This window comes from Condylura cristata, unplaced genomic scaffold (assembly GCF_000260355.1).
Source record: "Condylura cristata isolate star-nosed mole 26May11 unplaced genomic scaffold, ConCri1.0 scaffold00001, whole genome shotgun sequence".
In the NCBI taxonomy this organism is placed as follows: Eukaryota; Metazoa; Chordata; class Mammalia; order Eulipotyphla; family Talpidae; genus Condylura; species Condylura cristata.
Window position 1 is genome coordinate 67,950,216 of NW_004567102.1, and position 19,255 is coordinate 67,969,470.

General features: G+C 38.6%; 1 protein-coding gene across 1 annotated transcript; it reads right to left on the minus strand.

Moving 5' to 3' along the window:
- Window positions 1-2,331: 2,331 nt before the first annotated feature.
- VNN1 (vanin 1) lies at window positions 2,332-19,008 on the minus strand. Its single transcript, XM_004673859.2, has 7 exons — window positions 18,796-19,008; window positions 16,901-17,031; window positions 11,964-12,156; window positions 10,768-11,059; window positions 9,996-10,357; window positions 3,436-3,606; window positions 2,332-2,502 (listed from the first exon to the last, which is right to left on the minus strand). Exons 1-7 carry the CDS (start codon window positions 19,006-19,008, stop codon window positions 2,332-2,334), a joined length of 1,533 nt encoding a protein of 510 aa, XP_004673916.2.
- Window positions 19,009-19,255: the final 247 nt, after the last annotated feature.

Genomic DNA, 19,255 nt, shown 5'->3' on the forward strand with positions numbered 1-19,255 from the left:
AAAGCATTGCACTAAGAAGCTTAAGCTACTTCCGCATGAGTTCGAACCCCGCCTGCCCGGGAGGCGACCACAAGGCGTGGCAGACCTCTCCTGACCGCCTGCTGCTCTCCTGGGCAGTGTACTTCGTTGATCTGCCTGTTCTGTTCCTCACTCTGTCTCTGGTGAATCCTCTCACCCTCCGCATCTCTGGCCTGTACCCCAGTTCTGTATGAATAAAGAAATTTTTAAAAATTAAAAAAAAATTGTTTCATTCAGTGCATCAGAACAGAGCAAATGTTAGCAAGTTTCATAAAGTTCCTAAAACTCTTTATAGAAAATAGATTGATAAAAAAAAAATCATCCTGATGCCACTCACTAAAAATTTTCACAAATTTTTAGAAAAGAGCTTTAGAAGAGTGTCTTTTTATCTATTCTTTGGTCACTACAAATAGTAAAATAATATATAAGGAGGCATTTAGTACATTCATTTCAGGAAACACCACTTTCCTTTCAAGTCAACTCTAAGACACTATTAATTTCTTATTAAACTTGATTCTCTGACCTCAATATTATATTCACATGGCCCTGTAGATGGCAGCCTGCTACAAATTTTTTGTAGGTTGTGGATCCTTTCTCTTTCCTAGGAACCCCAGAATGGAGAGACTCAGTTGGAAGAAATTACATCATTTTCACCTGCCCCCACCCTACAACCTGTGAAGAGCAATAAGGGATAAACTAGCAATGATTTATAGCTGTGGATTCTCCATAGTGGCCACTCAGAAGTTTACCTTGCAGAACTCAAAGAGATGGTCAGGTAGGTAGACCTAAGCTTGGTTACTGTCAATAATAATAAAGTATAAGGCAGAAGAGGCAAGGAAGTGGAATTAAAAGAAGAAGAGGTGCAGAAGAATGAGAAAAAAAGAAGAGATGAAGGGCAGGAGGAGCAGTTTTTGATTTTTGTCAGACTGGACCAGTCACTGAGCTCAGGGCTTTACAAGAAAGCTCAAATTTTTTCCATAACAGCTCCAAATGATAGATGCTATTTTTATTATTTCTTTACAAAGAGGGTCTTGAGAATTAGCTAAATTGTGTTACTACTATGGAGCAATAGTAAATTTGACCATGGAGTTGCAACTCCTAATGATGACCAAGAATTTGAAAAAACAACATTTAAACAAAAGATTTCCTTTTTGTAGCTAACTTCTCTCACAGATTATATATAATAAGGAGAAAACTATGTTATAACTACATTAATGATAACTTTATTCAATATCCACCTATGAATAGATGGATCATTTTTTACAGGTGTATCATTTATTACAAACTAGACATATGAGATCATAACATATTCAGTAATTTTAAAACATTTTCAAAGTAAAATCTGTAATTGTCAATCACTAAAATTATTATAATATATATTTTATCAGCAGTCTCTGAAAATAACCTTCATATATTTATTTTAAGTTTAGATTAAATAATATATTTACTTGTGGAATGTTTTCAAAACATTATATTTTTCAAAACACAAAATATTATATTTTCCTGCTACAGTGGTTTATAACCTGTCTCTACAACAACCAGTTCTGCCCTTAGCACTATATACACAATGACAGGATTTTCAATTAATTTTTACTCATATTGCAACAACAAATAAATCCTCAGTTAATTGTCTTTTGTAGAACAAGATAAATTTGATCATATACAGGAAGTATGTGAAAAAGCCAACTGGTTCACAACTGATTTCAGTTAAATCAATGTTACAGTCTGATAAAACAACACATTGTGATTCTAATATTTTTGTAACTCAATTCAAGATTTATCCAATCAAAATAGGCACAAAGCCCATTACCCAAATATTAATACCTCATCAGTTAATTTACCATCATATTAACAGGTGGGACTTATTTATTTTGGCAGATAGTCAGTTTCTAGAAGGCATTGATGGCTAGATAGATGTTAATGTTGATAAAAAGCTCTTGCTGTTTTCCTGTGACTGTGTACATTCACACACACACACACAGCCATTCCATGAGCCAGGAACATGTCTAAGCAATTTAAATGTATTTGCTTATTTAATTCTCACCTAAAAATCTCCTAAAAGGTAGGCACAATTGTTATACTCATTTTTCAGATTTTACCTTTCAAAACTTTGTCACTATTTTTTGGGTTTGTATTGTTTGCAATTTGTGTGTGAGTGAGGGTGAGTGAGTGAGTGAATGTATGTGTAAATAGAGAAACGTACTTCAGTAATTCATATACAAGAGCCCATGACCACTATTAGCAAAAGTCCAGTTCCACTTTTCTATTGTTATCCATCATTTGTTACGAAAGAAAAACTTTCTATTAACTCAATTAATACACAATAGTCATTAAAGCTATGAATATTACTATTAGTTCTTGTATCCTTAAGTCTAGTGAAGCTTTTGATTCCTGATCCTTCTCATACAACCTCCCAAACAGAGTTACTGTCAAGACCGGTCCAGATGGTGGCTTCAGACTAAACAAGCATCCATCACTTGATACCTAATTGAAACAGAGAAGTTGACTGAGTCTACCTGTAAGTTACACAACTCCACAAAACATTTAAAATTCTGTACAACTGGATGATAAACTAAAAAAAAAAAAAAATGACCAGATTCTGTTCTATCCAGAATATTTGAAATGACAGACATTTTTTAAAAACCTGTAATCAGTATCTCATAATTCACTTATCTGAAGAAGCATCCTATGAGTTAACAAGTTCAACACAGCAAATTGGAAAGTATATAAGAAAGAAACCTAATTTTCTCAGACAGGATAACAGCACTTCCAAGTAGTCAGAAGAGATTATTTAAGGGGCTCTGAGCCAAGTTTCTAGCACTTACCACAAACTTCTGATCTGTCCATTGCCCCCCAACTCCCCCACAGAAGCTCTTTGTCAGAAAAAAAGGGTGAAAGCAAAACTAGAAGGAAAATGCAGTGGAGGAATGTTGATGTAGTAAGGAGAATTTGTAGTCATTTAAAAAAAATTTTTTTTTTGCTTTCTTGCTTCTCTCACGATGTCAAATTCTCTCTCCCTTTGCTCCTACTCCTCTTTCTTTTTCTATAGCCACACAGTGTCTTCACCCACACCAAGAGCCATTCTGACTTTCCCAAGGTCATCTCAAATCAGGAACGCCAGAGGACTTCTGCTGGTGAGAAAGGTCCTGTAACTCTTATTGAGTCTTCTTCCCAATTCAACAGACCTAAAACGGCCCCCCATCTGCCCTGTAATCACCACAATAAGATACCTTTCTTTATACTCAAAGATGCACTATACCACATAAAGAATTTCCTGATAAGAAATTCAGGCTGCTCAGTGTCCCCTGGTCTCTGAGGACAAGAACATCCATCCGATGAATTCTGTGTATTTGCCAGCACTCAAGCAGTGCTTCCTCATATTTGAAGTCAGTTAGCAAGTTAAGCAGAGATACTTACCTGGAATTCTCCAGGTGCAAGCTGGACTTCACTCAGCAACACTTCAGGGAAGACATACGGGGTCGCAAAAGTCCCACTGAGGGAGAACATGTCAAACCTGGTGGAAGCACTTTCGACTGAGTGACCGCAAGAATCTAAGTTTGTTGATTTACACTTTAACAGAGTGCAAACCTAGGAAAGTAAATGCAAGTCAGTAAGTTCCAAAAAAGCCAACTGAAACACTCCCCTGATCGAGAAAAAAATGACTATGGTCCTTTGTTTCATATCATGTTACTTCCTCTTTAGATTAATCCAGTTGTTGAATAGCTAATGCAACCAGCCATAAAAATGAAGGACTTCAGACCCTAATATTGTCTGCAATTCATTGTCAAACAGATTAAACCATATAAAGAATCAGATTATTAGTCTAGAGTGATGAACAATACCCTCATTGTCTCTAGTTCGCAATGATTTTAATAATCAAGAATGTCCACTTTTTAAATTTAATTTAGACACTCTTGCTACCAGTTTTACACAATGAACAAATATTGAAGTTGCAAAGAACACGAGAGTTGATCTGGAGGCAAACTCTGTGATCACAGGCATTGTATCTGAGTGAAGTCATTTTTTTGGAGATGTTAAGTTTGAGAGTGGGGTCCTTGGGTTCACTTAGGGAAAAGTTTCACCAGAGCTCCCCTTTCAGCAACACTGGTGAATTTCCCAGGCAAGATCCTCCACCACACAGAGGGTTTCATTATATCCAAAAACGCAGATTTCTTATGAAAAGGAAAGAAGGAAAAGGACACTTGCATAGGCACAAGTGGGCAGGAGGGTGGCCACACCTACTCACCCAAAGGAAAAGGGGGGGGGGGAAGAAGCACCTCAAAGGTGGGTGGAAGGACTGCCATTGCCAATGCAGAAATTGCACTGATATTGTCTTCTCTTTGGGAGGGGCTCGTCCCTTCCTGGAGTGGTTTGTTTATTGCTGAGTTTGGATAACTGTAGAATTTGAAAGGGACTGAAGAGTCTACAATAGCCTTCAACCTCCATATCTTTACTCAGGTAAAGTAAAGATATGACACTCTAACGGCAGTCCAGACACTTTGTCTGGGTTGTGCCTTAGTTCCTATAGCTGGGTTAATGGTTATGTTAATCCCTTCTACCCCCACCTCCAGCTCCCAGCATTGTGTGAGCTCTGTGTCTGGTCTGTGGCTCCTCCCTTCCAACTTTTCTATTCTTGTCCTCCAACCTGAGCAAGGACAGAAACAGTTGTCATGGAATGCATAGCTACAGCATACTGTACCACATACACAGAGCTAGCTGGTGTAAAATCTAGGCATGCCAGTCACCTTCCCAGGTAAAATCTCCAAGGGAAGATTCATATTCATTGACCTTCATAAATACTCCATCTTCTGAGCTAATTTCATGCCACTTTCATTTATTGCCTGAATAATTCTATAGCCTTTGACTGGTCTCCTGCTTCAATTTTTGGCAGTTGGAAGGCAAATACTTTAGAGTGAGTATGTTAGGATATGAACAAAATAGTTTTTAGTAGGTAAAATTAGAGAGTGAATGAACCATTTTCTATTTTATGCCCTTGAAATCTCATTAAACCAACACTATTTTTTAAAGATACAGTGAAATCTTTTAAAAAAAAAATATATATATATATATACACACACAATGGAGTATCTTTTAGTCATTAAAAAAAGAGGAAATCTTGACAGTGTAACAGCATGGATGGGCCTTGAGGGCATTTTGCCAAGAGATATGAGCATAATAAGACAAAGGAAAACAAATACTGTATGATCTCACATGTGGAATCAAAAAGAAATTTAAACTGATGTGTTTTATCCAACAGGAGGATAGACACAGACTAATTTTAGGAACTGGGTGTTGATATAAAAGTAGTGATTTAGCAGTTCTAAGGAAGCCACATCTTGACTGGCTGTGGGAAAAGCCAAGAATCAACCCTGTCCAAAATATTCACAAGTTTTCATCCTTGAAGTGTAAGTATCTAAAAAGCTAGGCATAAATGTATAGTAAATGTCTTTATACTAAAGAAAGGAAAAGTGGTGAGAGCTTTTAAGTATTTTCCCACTTGACTCTCTAAAAGCTATAAGCAAGGCATTTATCCTTCAAGAATGGGATTGTCAGATAAAATATAAGACAGGAGTCCAGTTGTATCTGAAGTTCAGATAAACATGAATGATTTTTGGTATAAGCACATCCTAAATACAGCATAGGATATACTTATATTTTAAACAACTTTGATTTGTCTGGGCATTTGTATTTTTGTTTGCTAAATTAGGCAACCCTACCAAGGAAGGGAATGAGAAGACTTTTGAAGCCTGGGAAAACTGACTATCCCAAGAGGAAATCTCTAAAGATATATAACTCAGAGATTTCCACTAACCAAAGGCTAACTATGTCGCTCCACTTTGGCAAGCTACCACCCACATGTTAAGAACTTTCAATCCATTTTGGATAATCCTACAGGATTTCCACATATAAAGAAAATTTCTAGATTAAGCATTGCAAATTCCAAAACATTTCTACTCCAGTGCTGTAGATAAAGGATCGCTGACCAATAATAACAGCAGGTTTCTCCACTCTAAAGAAGGGTCTACCATAATTCTCATCAATAGGGAGAGAGATAAGACAAGATTGAAGGTGGGAAAGCAGGAGAACCAGTTAAGAAAAAGTTGCCAGTAACCAACTTCTGTAGCATAAACAAATTATGAAAAATAAAAATATATCACAACCGGTTTAATTTTTAAAAATAATATGGAAATATAGTGCATATACATTATGTGCATTCATATAATGATTATAGGTTGATACACCACCTAATAATTATATGGAAAGATTCTTCTACAGCATCATTTTTTTTTAGTTGATTTTCAGTTGATGGACATTTCTCCCTGTGTTCCTGACACCACTTCCCCCTTTCCTCCAGCACCTGAGATCACTAATTAAGAGCACTGATCCTCTTATATTTCCATTTTACTCTTTTGTTGTTCATTGCCATTAGCTTATAAAGCTAACCATGGCTCTCTCTTATATTTTAGAAAAACAAAAATTTCTTCCATGGGTCTCTCTCTCTTTTTTCTTTTTGTTTCAGATAAGATTTTTGAAGAACAAATATTCACTTACTATTTCATCTCATCTCCCTTTGACTTTTCAACCCACTGTACTCAAAAACTCTATCATTGTGAGCCCCGGAAATGCCACAGTATTATATTCACCCATGCCAATAACAGCTGTCCAGGCATCTATGAGAGTTCTCTTTTAAAATTCTCTTTTATTTCTCAATCATATTTGCAAGTTTTTGTTCCTATGTCCATGTCCAGCCCAAACACTGAAACTCCAAAATTTCCCCCTCTGGCCCTGTTCTTTTCCATTTTTATAGTCCCTGTCAGCTTCATTCACTCTTGTGGATGTAACCACCACCTGTATTCTACTATTCTCAAAGCAGCATTTCTGAGACTAGTAGCCCCCTAAAGTATCACCCATTCAAGCAATAGACTATCATATGATTCCAGTGAATAGCCCATAAGTAAACTTCCAAACCAGCACATCCAAACCTGACCTGGATGTGCTCTCACCACTGTCACCCAGTCAGCTCTGACCCTCAAACTCTGATCTGGCCAGGACACTACATTCAAGTCACTCTTGCCAAAAGCCTGGCATATTCTAAAGCTGTGGCTTACTCTGCAGGACCTCAAGTGCACCTGTCCGCCCTGGCTACTGTTGTGCATGGGTGAGCACACTCCCCAGTAAGGCCAGCAAACAAGCCAGCAGAGCACAGTGCACTCTGTCCTGCAAATAGCTACAGCCCACTACTTTGTATCAAGCAGAAGCTACAAGAAGCCCCTAGGTCTGATACAAATATGCACCCCAACCCCTGCGTTTGGCACATTTCCTGTTTTTCCCTGCACCTACGGACCTTATATATAACCATGGGCAGTCCTAATAAACAGACTTGAGACTTCAGACCCCAGGCTCCTGCTGCAGTTTCTTTTGCCTCTCTGAGTCTCCTACCTTCTCCTATCTTCAGGCTGCCAGCGCAGCCCTCAGTGGGTTTGCAACATAAAGTCTTCATTCTGATGTCCTATTTTTTAATTTTTTTTTTTTTGCAAATTAGCTACTATGCTCAGTTTTTAAAATATTTCTTGACTTCATACCCTGCTTTTATTTTTTTTAAGATTTTAAAAACTTATTTATGCAAACAAGAACTGGGATGTAGGCGAGAGGTAGGGTGGGGGTGAGAGGATTCACCAGAAACTGAATAGAAGGAGAACAGGAAAATCTACTGAAATCCACTGCTGAGGGTAACAGTGGGCGAGACAGGAGAGGTCTGCTACGCCATGTGGTTTAGCTCCTTGGCCAGGGATAGAACTTAGGTTTCAGTGGCTGGTGATAGTGTGACAGCAGTGAGACTTTGGTCCCAGCACCACCAGGGAGGCCCTTCCATGCTTCTATTTTTAACAACATAATCTTGGCCCAAGTCCTACTAGAACTACTGCAATAATAAAACTCAACTTTTTGTCCCTATTTCCATCACCTCCAATGCAGCCAGCATGATCTACACAAAGGCAGATCTGATGACATCTTTTCCTTGCTGAGCACTTTCCCAGAGATGAGCACCACCATAAGCAGAATGAAGTTTAACTCCAGAATGACAATCAGATCCCACAGTATGTTACCGCACCACAAAGGGTGTGTACTTTTAACTCTAAGTCATATACAACATTGTAAACCAGTATTAACTCATTTCTTTTTTTAAAAAAGATCCTGTAGTACATAATCCTTCCTCCAGCCTCATCTTCCACCAGTCCTTGCAGCCAAGGCGTGTTCCTCAGTAGCACTAACATTTGCTCTCTCCTGCATACCTTGCTCTTTCACCACCCACACCCATCCCACCATGCTTTCCACCCCACCTAGAATTCCCTGCCGTTCTTTCTCACCTGAATAATAGCAAAAGATCATAAATGATGTCTCCATAAACTTTTTTAGAACCCCAAATTTGGCCAAGTATATCTCCTTATTACTCCTACAACAAAACTGGCACACAACGCTGCATCACAGACGACCTCTACTAAAGTACCTGTTTCAGAGTCTTTCTCCCCCACTAAAGTCCTCAAAAGGTGGAGCTATACTTTTTCATCTTCCTATCATTAGTACCAAAAATATATCTGACGTATAAAAGTCACTAGATAAATGTTTGGTGGAGAGCTTATCATATAACAAACAGTTACTCAGTGAGTGATTTCAGCCCTCACAGGACTTTCAGGATGCACACAATTTCATATAATTTACCTTTGATAAAGTTAAGCATAGGCTGTACACAGGAGAAGCACCTCACCCAGTTGGGGAGCTGGGAGGGGTGCTATACGGCAGCCGCCAAGTTGAAGACAACAGCTGACCCCTGAACCGGGCTTGAAATGATGGTAGGGAGAGCCATCACCAGTCAGGAAACAACCTGTGCAAACACCCAGAGGCCCTGCAGATGGGCTCCGTGGAGGTGGGGAATCTCACTATTACAGGAACCCAAGGGCGTGCCAGCAGCAGTGAGATAAGAGGATGGACTGTATAAAGGGGCCTCATAGATTCTACAGTCATCTATGATTATGAAATTTGATTTGCCAATTAGAAGACAGTGAGGGATTTTAAGTAAAAGAGTGATATAATAATAATAATCAAAAGTGGCTGTTAGGGAGGAGGAGGGAAAACAGGCGGGAAGAGCACAAGGGACTATGATGATGGTGCACAGGTGAATTGGATTTTACAGGGACTACACCTGAAAGAAGAAAGTATACACTGTAAAAAAATGAAGAATGGTATAAAATATATATAAATAAAATATTACTTAAGTAGCTTTTAGCAATGCTTGTCATGTTTGTGTGGGAAGTGAACTGGAAGGGGTTGAAAGTGACATCAGGATGCCCACTTAGGATAATGCAATCATCCAGGAGAGACAGGGTGGGAGTCAAATCAAGGAAAAGAAGAGGAGAGAGAGAGGAACCAGGAGACTGCTTGTTCTTAGGGACTCCATCTCAGCGGGCAGTAGTAGAGTCTCCTTTCGTGTTTAGACCCGGGACATGTTTGAATCTTGGCAGCAATATACTATCTCATGCACATTTCGCAGGTCAAGGTCAACTGCATGTGTCTCCTGGGCATACTTAGAGCCAAACAAACTCTTTCTAAAACAAGTTAGGCACTAGTGAACACATATGGCAAATTTTTTTCAGGCACGACTATGAATTTTTTTCAGGCAGGAAATATCAGAAGTTGTCATTAGAATGATCTGATTTGATTAAATAATTTTAATCTCTGATAATACAAGTAAATGTTCTTTTTTCACTCTAGAACTGAGCAGACGTGCAAAATTGCAAATTTCTATAGCTAAAAACACAGGATTCTGTTAAATTTGAATTGCAAATTTTAGTAGACATACATCCTTCCAAAATATAATGAGTTTTATAATTTTAAAATATTATTGGTTATCTGAAATTCAAATTTAACTGAGCATCCTGTATTTGATCTGGCAACTTCCCTGCCATGAGAATAAGTTTTACCTGCAAATAATAGCTTCCTTCTACAATATGCAGTCCATCAAATGCCCCTAGGACATAAACTTCATCTGGTCTCTTTTCAGACATCTTGTAGGTTAGGTGACAGCAGAGATCTTTCTGACAAACTGTGTAGTTTCCTGTGACTCCTCTGAGCTCCAAGAAGGTGAATACATCATAAAAGATAACGCCCTTAAATTCCTCATTTCCCTTTGACAGAGCTTTTACACCATTGGCATAAGATGCCCAATTCACCATTACTGGCTGGCGAGGATGAGAATCCATTTGCGACAAGAGGAGTTTTCCCTCCTTTGTCTTCATGTCATAATGAAATGCTCTGGGAGAATCTGGGGCATAGATGCCACTTCCTGGAATTGAGAAATGGAAAGAGCAATGGAAACAGAAGTGAAAAGAATGGCAAAATTATTATTGTTGTTTTAAAATTATATTAACATCTTACTCCTTTTAAATATTATATTTCATTAATTATTGTAATAGATGCTCATAAATACAGGTGAGAGGAAATTCAGTAGAAACCAAGAAAAGAGTTGCATATAAGTAGTGATTTTTGAAAGAAAGGGGAAAAAATTATACATTCAAATGAAATAAAATGAAATAAATCAGAAAACTGTTAAGATTAATTCAATAGCACATGAAAATGTGGAATATTGTGTTGAAATTCACTGTATTGAGGAATATATATTAGCTAGAATAAAATACTATTTTTTGTTTTTTTTTTCCTTCTATCAAGGCTGTAAATGCTAAAACTTAGAATTACCTGTCATTTTCTTTGAGGGGTAGTGTAAGTTGGATGCCAAGAAATTGACGCCCATGCCCATTGCCCATGCTGAATGAAACTCAATAGCAGATAAATGTGGCAGAACATTCATCCAAGCTGTGGGGAAGAGAATGGTGTCCACATGGAAATCCTTCACCAAGGTGACAGCAGGATCGTGGAAGAGGATATCGAAGCATGTAAAAATGCCAAACTTTCCAAAGGTAGTGTTAAAAGTCACCACCTCAGTCTCTTTGGGTGCATTGAACTGGTCTTCCCCCAAGAAGAGGTTTTGCTGCAATAAACAAAAGATGAAGGGGGTGGGGAGAGTCTCTTTCAGGAAGATGGCCAGGATATGACTACCTTAAAAAGTGCAAAACCGTATCTGTGACAGAACTGCTTTCATCTATGACCACTCTCTTCACAGAGAAAGAGTAGAATGTTTGAGAATAATAGATTACTACAGTTGATGGGAGCCCTGGGTTCAAGCTCTGTTTTTAGAGATGTACACAAGGGGTTTCCTTATAATTTTCTAAGTCATAGAATGAAATAGATCATTTCTATAAGTATTTACCAAGGACACTGAACTGTTTTCTGTGAACAAAGAATTTTTTTTTGCTTCTTTCCCTTCAAGACTAAATCTATCTGGGGGCCTTCCTGGTGGCACAGGGGTTAAGGTCTCAGCACAATCAAATTATCACTATTCTTCGGCAGCATGTGTTCTATCCCAGCCGGGAGCTGACCCACATGGCGCAGCAGACCTTTCTTATCTTGCCTGTTGCCCCCTTCAGCAGTGTATTTCAGTAGATCTGCCTGTTCTGCTCCCCACTCTGTCTCTAGAAATCCTCTCATCCCCCCACACCTCTGGCCTGCATACCAGCTCTTATATGCATGAATAAATAGGGTAAATCTTTTTTTTTTTTTTTTAAGACAAAGTTCAAAGGGAAACAATATATTTCAATTCAGGAGGCTCCTGCCAACACTCATGCAATCCCAACAACCAGCTCCTGTTCCTTCGTGCACAGGAAAACCCTTGGCTTGGGTCCAGGTACCTTCCACTCTCATTATTTTCCATGCTTTTTCTCTCCTCTGTCCTTAAAGTGTACGTATTATTATCGATAACAGTGATTATTTTCCATCTTGTTCACTTTATTTTGTTAAGCATTCAGTAAATGAATGCTTGGTAGATTTATTCTCACCTTATGGTAGCGCGCCACCAGCCTGCCCTCAGAATCAAACACCACGTCAGTGTTGTATTGGTAACGGCCGTCAGGGGGGCACTGCCGGTCACTGGCATTGCACGGCTTCTTGTCCCCAATGTTTGCCACGACATAGATGGAATTGTCCCTGGCCAGGCAGCTTAGTCTTTCTTGCACCGGAGTGTAGCCAAACCTGATATTTTCATTGGAAAAGAAAAAAGACATATCAAATTTAGTTTCTGAGAAAATTCAGAATGATAGATGCCTGAAACTATTATTTATTTGATGTACACAAAAATAAATTCTAAATAACAGTAAATAGGAAAGGATGACGATAATAAGGGTTTAGAGGAAGCACAAAGTTATGGAAAATTAGTGTATCACTTCTCTTGCACAGGATGACAAGCCATACATTTTTTAGTGTCTAGCATTTATCACCATCTACAATTATATATTCATTTATATATTCATCTTAGGAAGTCTGTGACATACACATTATGGAGCAAAGATACAAATCTTCTGTTCATTGAATCCATGCTGACAGGAAAAAATTTATCACAAAATTATTTTGAATGAAAGAAAGTAGTTGAAAGTGGAAGGATTTAGGGGGGCCTCCCTGGTGGTACAGGGGTCAAAGACACAGCACTATCAAGCTATCCCCAGCCAGTTCCAAAATTTAGTGTAGACAGATTCTGTCAGTGCAGTGATGTCAGTAGAGGGATGGCTGTTCCACAATCTTCCCAGAACCCTTTTAATTTCTTTTTTTTTTTAAGATTTATTTATTCATACAAGAACTGGGGTGTAGGTCTGAGGTGTAGGGGGTACGGGGTGAGAGGCTTCCAGAGATAGAGTAGGGAGAGAACAGGCAGATGGACTGAAACACACTGCTGATGGACAGGAGAGGTCTGAGGTACTGCCATCCCTCTACCGACATCATCGCATGACAGAATCTGTCTAGGATAAATTGTGGGACTCTGTAATACTTCCAAAATTTGAAGCTGGGATGGGCAGTATGGGTGAAGGGAGGCTTAGAAGGTAAATTGAAGTTAATTTCAGATGGTAACACTCAAGTGGCAGCCTGTACCCCACCCCACCCCAGTCCCATGACAAGCAGTCATGCATTTCTGAAAAGACGTTGGAAGCGGCTTGTGGGGTATAGAAGGCAATGAAGACCCTGTACTCTAAGTATCAGGAAACTGTGTGCTGGCTGCTGATTACTTCTTGTGATCGTAGAGGTGCAGACCAGAGGTGGGCAGCCCCTGTCGCATACACACACACAACACACACACACATACACACACACACATACACACACTGCTGTTCTATGTCCCTCCTCTGACTGAACTGATTCCAGGGGATTGAAAGAGCAAGAGCTTCCTTTTTTCCTACTTCAGTTTTCTCTTTTCCTTTTTTTTTTAGAACCAATTATTTAAGGACTAGAATTTATAAAAGCAATCACAAATACAGGGGGATTTTAAAAGTCACCACTCATTCAGAAAAGGTAGAGGTAAACATTTCCCCCACCAAAAAATAAATAAATAACCCGAGAAAAACTTAAATTTTGAACTCAAGTTCACCTCCAGCACAGAAACCGACTATAAAATCAAATACAAAATAAACAAACAAACAAAAAACAGCAACCCTTAGGGTAGGGGGAAAATTTAATTTCCAGAATTATCACTTTCCATGATTGAAATGTCTCTTTATCAATAAAGAAAAATCAAAAGACATACAAATAAATAGCAAAGTATAGCCCATTCAAAGGGAAAAAATAAACCAACATTGGTCCCAATTTAACAAACACATGCCATCAATGGGTTTGTGAAAATGCATTATCTGAATTTTCTTTATTTAAGTTAACATGGCATTGGCCTGTAGAATATACGTGAATGGTGAGTGACTAAATTGGAGAATCATTAGGAAGTTGTAATAGTTCAGAATCAAGGCATCAAGGTTTGGGGTAGGTGGTGCCAGTCAGGACGTAAAGATAAAAAACTGGGACACTTGTTTGTAATTCTTTATTATCCTATTACATTGTTTCAATAAACAATCAAAATGCAATTTTGAAAAGTGAGACATACACCCGTATTCTCTCTTAGCACTTTCCTGAAATAAATGGTTAGCAGTAGCTAATCCAAAATAGCTGAAGAAGCTATTGAATGAATAGAAATTTGGTGCCATCTGCTGGCAAACTATGAACACTTTCCTTGTGTAATAAATCCTGACTTACTTTTATATATTTGTACAATTAATTATGAAACCATAACAATGACTCACAAAACATATTCTTGAAAACCTCCAGGAAGGATGAGAAACCACATTTAAAATATTAGTGTTTTAATGTATTTATGCAAAGAGTGACAAGCCAATCACTTTTTATCCTCATTTGTTTCAGTAAAAATCTAAAGTACACAAATATAAACACAATACATTGAACCACTTTAGACATAATGACCCCAAATATTTTCAAATCACCTGACTTGGTAAAACTGATACACAAAATAGAAGTCTGATGTTCTGGCTTTGTAAAATAATACTAGCTAGATATTTTCACCTTGTCTCTGTCATTCTTGAAAGTTTCTAGCATATCGTTATTAGAAATATATTAATATATCATTACATATTCTAATATAGGCTGTTTTCTATGCCCAAAAAATTTCCAAATTTCAAAAATTAATATAGAAAGCAATCTATATTAACTGTCCAGATTTAGAATTCTAAAATGCATTTTCTATAGCTATAAACTTTTTTTATATAGATATTCATTCATGATTTCCAGCAAAAAAAAAAAAAAAAAAAACACATCTTATCTATGTGAACCCAAAACCCACCTGCCACTTAACCCAGGCTTATAGCTTAAACAGTCAATCAGTACAGGTTAAAAAAATACTTGTCGTATTCACCAGCTTTTATAAAATAATACTTTTCTTTGTCCTCAGTGTGTGAAGAGGCTACTGGGAACAGAGGAGGTAAAACAAAAGAATTTAAAGGAAAGTTCTAAGGCTGTTTTGAAGGGTTCCGTCTCTAAATATAACAGAACTCAATGATTAGAGAAAACTGTCACAAAATAAAATAGATGCACTTTAAGTATTCAGCAAATTTGTTGGGCCAACTTCTGGAAGAAGAACGTTCCAAACAGTTGTCCAAGTGGAACTTGTAGGAGCTACGAAGGTAAGCTAGTGTGCTGTCGCCTAACTGTATTGAAGAAACCATGCATGCACACAGAACCCTGAAATAATAATATAAACAAATATTCCAATGCTATTTTATAAAAGCTGGTGAATACAAGTATTTTTTTAACCTGTACTGACTGACTGTTTAAGCTATAAGCCTGATCATTTGTGCCAACACTCTTATATTAAATGATATCCCTTACATGAGGACTTCTGTGCATCCACAGAGAGGAGTGTCCAAAAGTAGGTCAGACAACTGCTTGTCCTATTTGTTTTGTTTTGTTTTGTTTTGTTTGTTTATTTGTTTCCAAGGATTAGCAGTGAGGTATTTGATGTCCATAGAAATATTCCAAACACATTGAACACATATTTAAATTTAAATTGAACACATATTTTTGTGCTGTTCTGTTTCCTCATATTTTCATTTTGTTTCCTAGTTTCATTTGGGAAAAAAAATCCAGTAACACACTTCAGAACTCATAAATCACTCTTCTTATTATTAAAAGAAGGCTCTAATTGTAGAGCCTCCCTGGTGACAGAGAAGCTTAAGTCTCCGCACTATGAAGCTATCGCAGCCACTGCAGCGTGAGTTCAATACCCAGCCAGGGAGCTGACTCACATGGCCTGGCAGACTTCTACTCAGCTCACACGGCCTAGCAAACTTCTACTCATGTGTCCGCTGCTCCCCTCAGCAGTGTATTTCAGTAGATCCACCTGTACTGCTCCCCGCTCTGGCTCTGGTGAATCCTCTCACCCCACCCTGAACCTCTGGCCTGTACCCCAGTTCTCATATGCATACATAAACAAATCTTAAAATAATAAAAAGAAGAGAAATCTAATAGTCAGATGAAAACAAGGAAGAACGAAAAAGACCAGACACTCGATTATTTCACTCATATGAAGAACTTAGAGAAACAAAACAAAGGAACTGACAAAACTAACCCTGGAACTATGACTGCAGAACTGAGCTACCAGAGGAAAGAATAGAACAAGTGGGGGACAGGGCCAGTGGGCCTTGACAAAACACTTTGGGTGCTTTGATGGTGGGTGTGGGATGGCGATGTTTTTAGGACAGTTTTGAAAAAGGAAGTGCGATGATTTAAGAGTGGCACAATTGGGCAGACGTGAGTTAATTGACGCGATGAATGATACACAACATATATGGTATTGTTTTATTTCTATCAATAGTACTGATGGTACTTTTGTCTCATTTCAAGGTTAACTTTTAGTAGGGATATAAGCCACTAACAGTTGTGCTCTATTACCTACTAAGACAGCAATCAACTTAAGTTTAGGGATTTCATATACATTAAACTCATCAGCTATCTCACTGATTAAGAAAGGGAAAATTTTCATACTAAACTACAAGTGACATAGTCTGCAATTTAGACATAAAGCTTTTAAATTACAGGTCCACACAGGGGAAGAAGTTTCTGTTCACTGGTTCAGAGTCAGAAAACCAGTTTGGACCTGGTTCTCCCAACAACCAGCTACACCCGTGATCCTCACCACATTCATTTTCTCAGTTGAAGTATATCGATAATGAATTTGAGGATTTTTGTGTAACCTTCTGGCATCAGTTTCTGATTTCATAATTTTTCTTTACCTTTCTACTAAGTATATGCATAGAATATGAAAAATAATAAAGCTATCTTGAACGTTACAATTGATCATGGAGTTTATACAATGAACTTCTGAACAATCTTCCCAGGTGAAGTAAGTTCATATTCATGACTGCATTTTTCCATAATGTGCTTCTTTTACCTGTTGGGATTGTTGCAAGGGATCCAGTTCATGTGAGGGTCTGGAATATCTTCCAAGTATGGGTAAATAGATTCCCTGCTGAAATTCCAGCCGTAAAGAGCATCTTCTGGAGTCACAATAATGTGTGCACCCTGTTAAAATTGTAGCCTAATTAAAAAATTCTCAAGTAATCCATGGACCTCCCTGGTGGCTCAGCGGGTTAGAGCACAGCACTGAGAATCTACAGCTGCTTTAGCATGAGTTCAATTCCCACCTGCCCCTGAAGTGACCACGTGGCACGGCAGACCTCTCCTAACCCGCCCGCTGCTCCCCTCAGCAGTGTACTTCATTGATCTGCCTGTTCTGTTCCCCACTCTGTCTCTCGTGGAGCCTCTTGCCGCCCCTGAGCCTCTGGCCTGTACCCCAGTTCTGTATGCACACACACAAAAAAAATTCTCAAGTAATCCAGCAATCAAAAAGAGAACCACAAGGAACCTGAGAACTTTTTTCCTCAGGCTTTTTTCTCCCTCTCAATGTGTTCCCCTTATTTTTATGATGTGTTTTCTTTACCCAACCACTTTTATTTTCTGATCTTACCAGCTCTAATGATCTTAACAAAATGTTTTCATTCTTTTGTAGACATTAACAGATATCCAGGTTATTAAGAGGCTTGTCACTCTTTACAGAAGTTAACTATAAACCTGAAATTACTTCCCTCTCTAAACTTTGGCCAATTCTTCTGAGTGTCGGATTGATTGATAACCCAAATCCTCTGTTCCCCTTCCTCCTTTGCTTCAGCCTTCCCTACTCCCATACCTGCAAACATGATTGCTGCTTCTCAGAGGAGGCAACTCAGAAGAGTTATGAGGGCCTTCCCTGGTGGTGCAGGGGGTTAAAGCACAGCACAAGAAGCTTAAGCCACTTCCTCATGAGTTCAGTCCCCGCCTGCCCCAGAGGTGACCACATGGTATGGCAGACCTCTCCTGACCCACCCGCTGCTCCCCTCAGCAGTGTGCTTCGTTGATCTGCCTGTTCTGCTCCCCACTCTGTCTCTGGTGAATCCTCTCACTCTCCGCATCTCTGGCCTGTACCCCAGTTCTGTACGAATAAATAGATATTTTTTTTAAAAAGTTATTAGATGTGTACATCTAGTACTGGTTACTGCTTACTAGATGTGTACAGGGTAGACAGGTGCTACCTGAGCTCACCTGGGACCTTCATGTGGGAGAGCCACCCTGAAAACTGATGGGGCCCTTAAGAAAACAGCTGGGCCGAGGGTGAAAAATAGCCTCAGAATTCTTAATAACCTTTCAAATTTTCACACAAGTACATATATTGATAGATATCTGCAGTATGTGTGTATCCATGGCTATCGCACTTCATATTTCTCTTGTCTTGTCTATGAATATCACACTCAAATCATATTCCTTCAACCCACACACTTCAACTTTACTGTCATTCCAACTGTCATGCCAAGACTTACTAGCAGTAACGTCTATCCTGTAGTGAGAATGAGGTATAAAGTATATAATAAACACTGTGAAGTAATTTGCAACTTAAATTGAATTGTCTGGGTGTCATGAGCTTACATAAAAACCTGCAGACTCATGAAAGCACAAAGGTGGTATCCACTGCCCTTAATCTCTAAGAACGGCAATTCTCTCTATTCTCTACCCCTTCTATCTTCTACCTTCCTTCTGCAACAAAAAAGATAATGCATTTATAGTAAGTTCCATAAAGGTCTTCTGCTTCTAAATGATAACCAAGCTCTTAGTTTCTAATTTTGTCTTCACTACTAGGAACCAAAGGAGCTTTCCTGCTGTAATGATTGCAGGAGGGGGGCATCTATTAAAGTGTCTCCTAAGACCAGACTCCTCTTTTTCTACATAGAAGACAACAAACGTGAGAGTTGGTACCTTCTTTGCTGCTAATGTGATTGCTCCCTCTAACAGATCGAGATTTTGATTCATTAATGCCAGTGCCTCTTCATGGGCCACAGGGATGAGGGTGGAATTAGGCAAAATCACTGCATGCTCATAGACAGCGGCAATAAATGTGTCCAGGCTGCTGACTTTTAAGACACAGAAAACCAATATTGACACAGAAGTCTGCAGCTGAGAAGCAATCATGCTGAAATCCAGTGATTCCTGAAAAACAGGTCAAGTCCTGATATTTACATAGAGAAAGCACAATAATCATATGGTTTCCAGAACTTACTACCCTGAATTCATTTCAAGACAACCTTATGGCTTTGTATCATTATGGTACAAATGACCTCCCTTCTTGCAAGAATCTATGAGGATCTTGTAGGTAAATGTGTGTGTTAGTTTCCTAACACTGACATAACAAAATATCCCAAACTAGACTTAACCCACA

Bases quoted from the DNA above. Each gene is read 5' to 3' on its own strand.
- VNN1 (XM_004673859.2), bottom strand. From the start codon at position 19,008: ATGATTGCTTCTCAGCTGCAGACTTCTGTGTCAATATTGGTTTTCTGT. The intron at 3,607-9,995 runs GTAAAACTTATT...TTACTTTCCTAG, and splicing joins AAGGAAGCTATTATTTGCAG to GTTTGCACTCTGTTAAAGTG. The intron at 2,503-3,435 runs GTAAGTATCTCT...TGTTTCAATTAG, and splicing joins TTGCACCTGGAGAATTCCAG to GTATCAAGTGATGGATGCTT.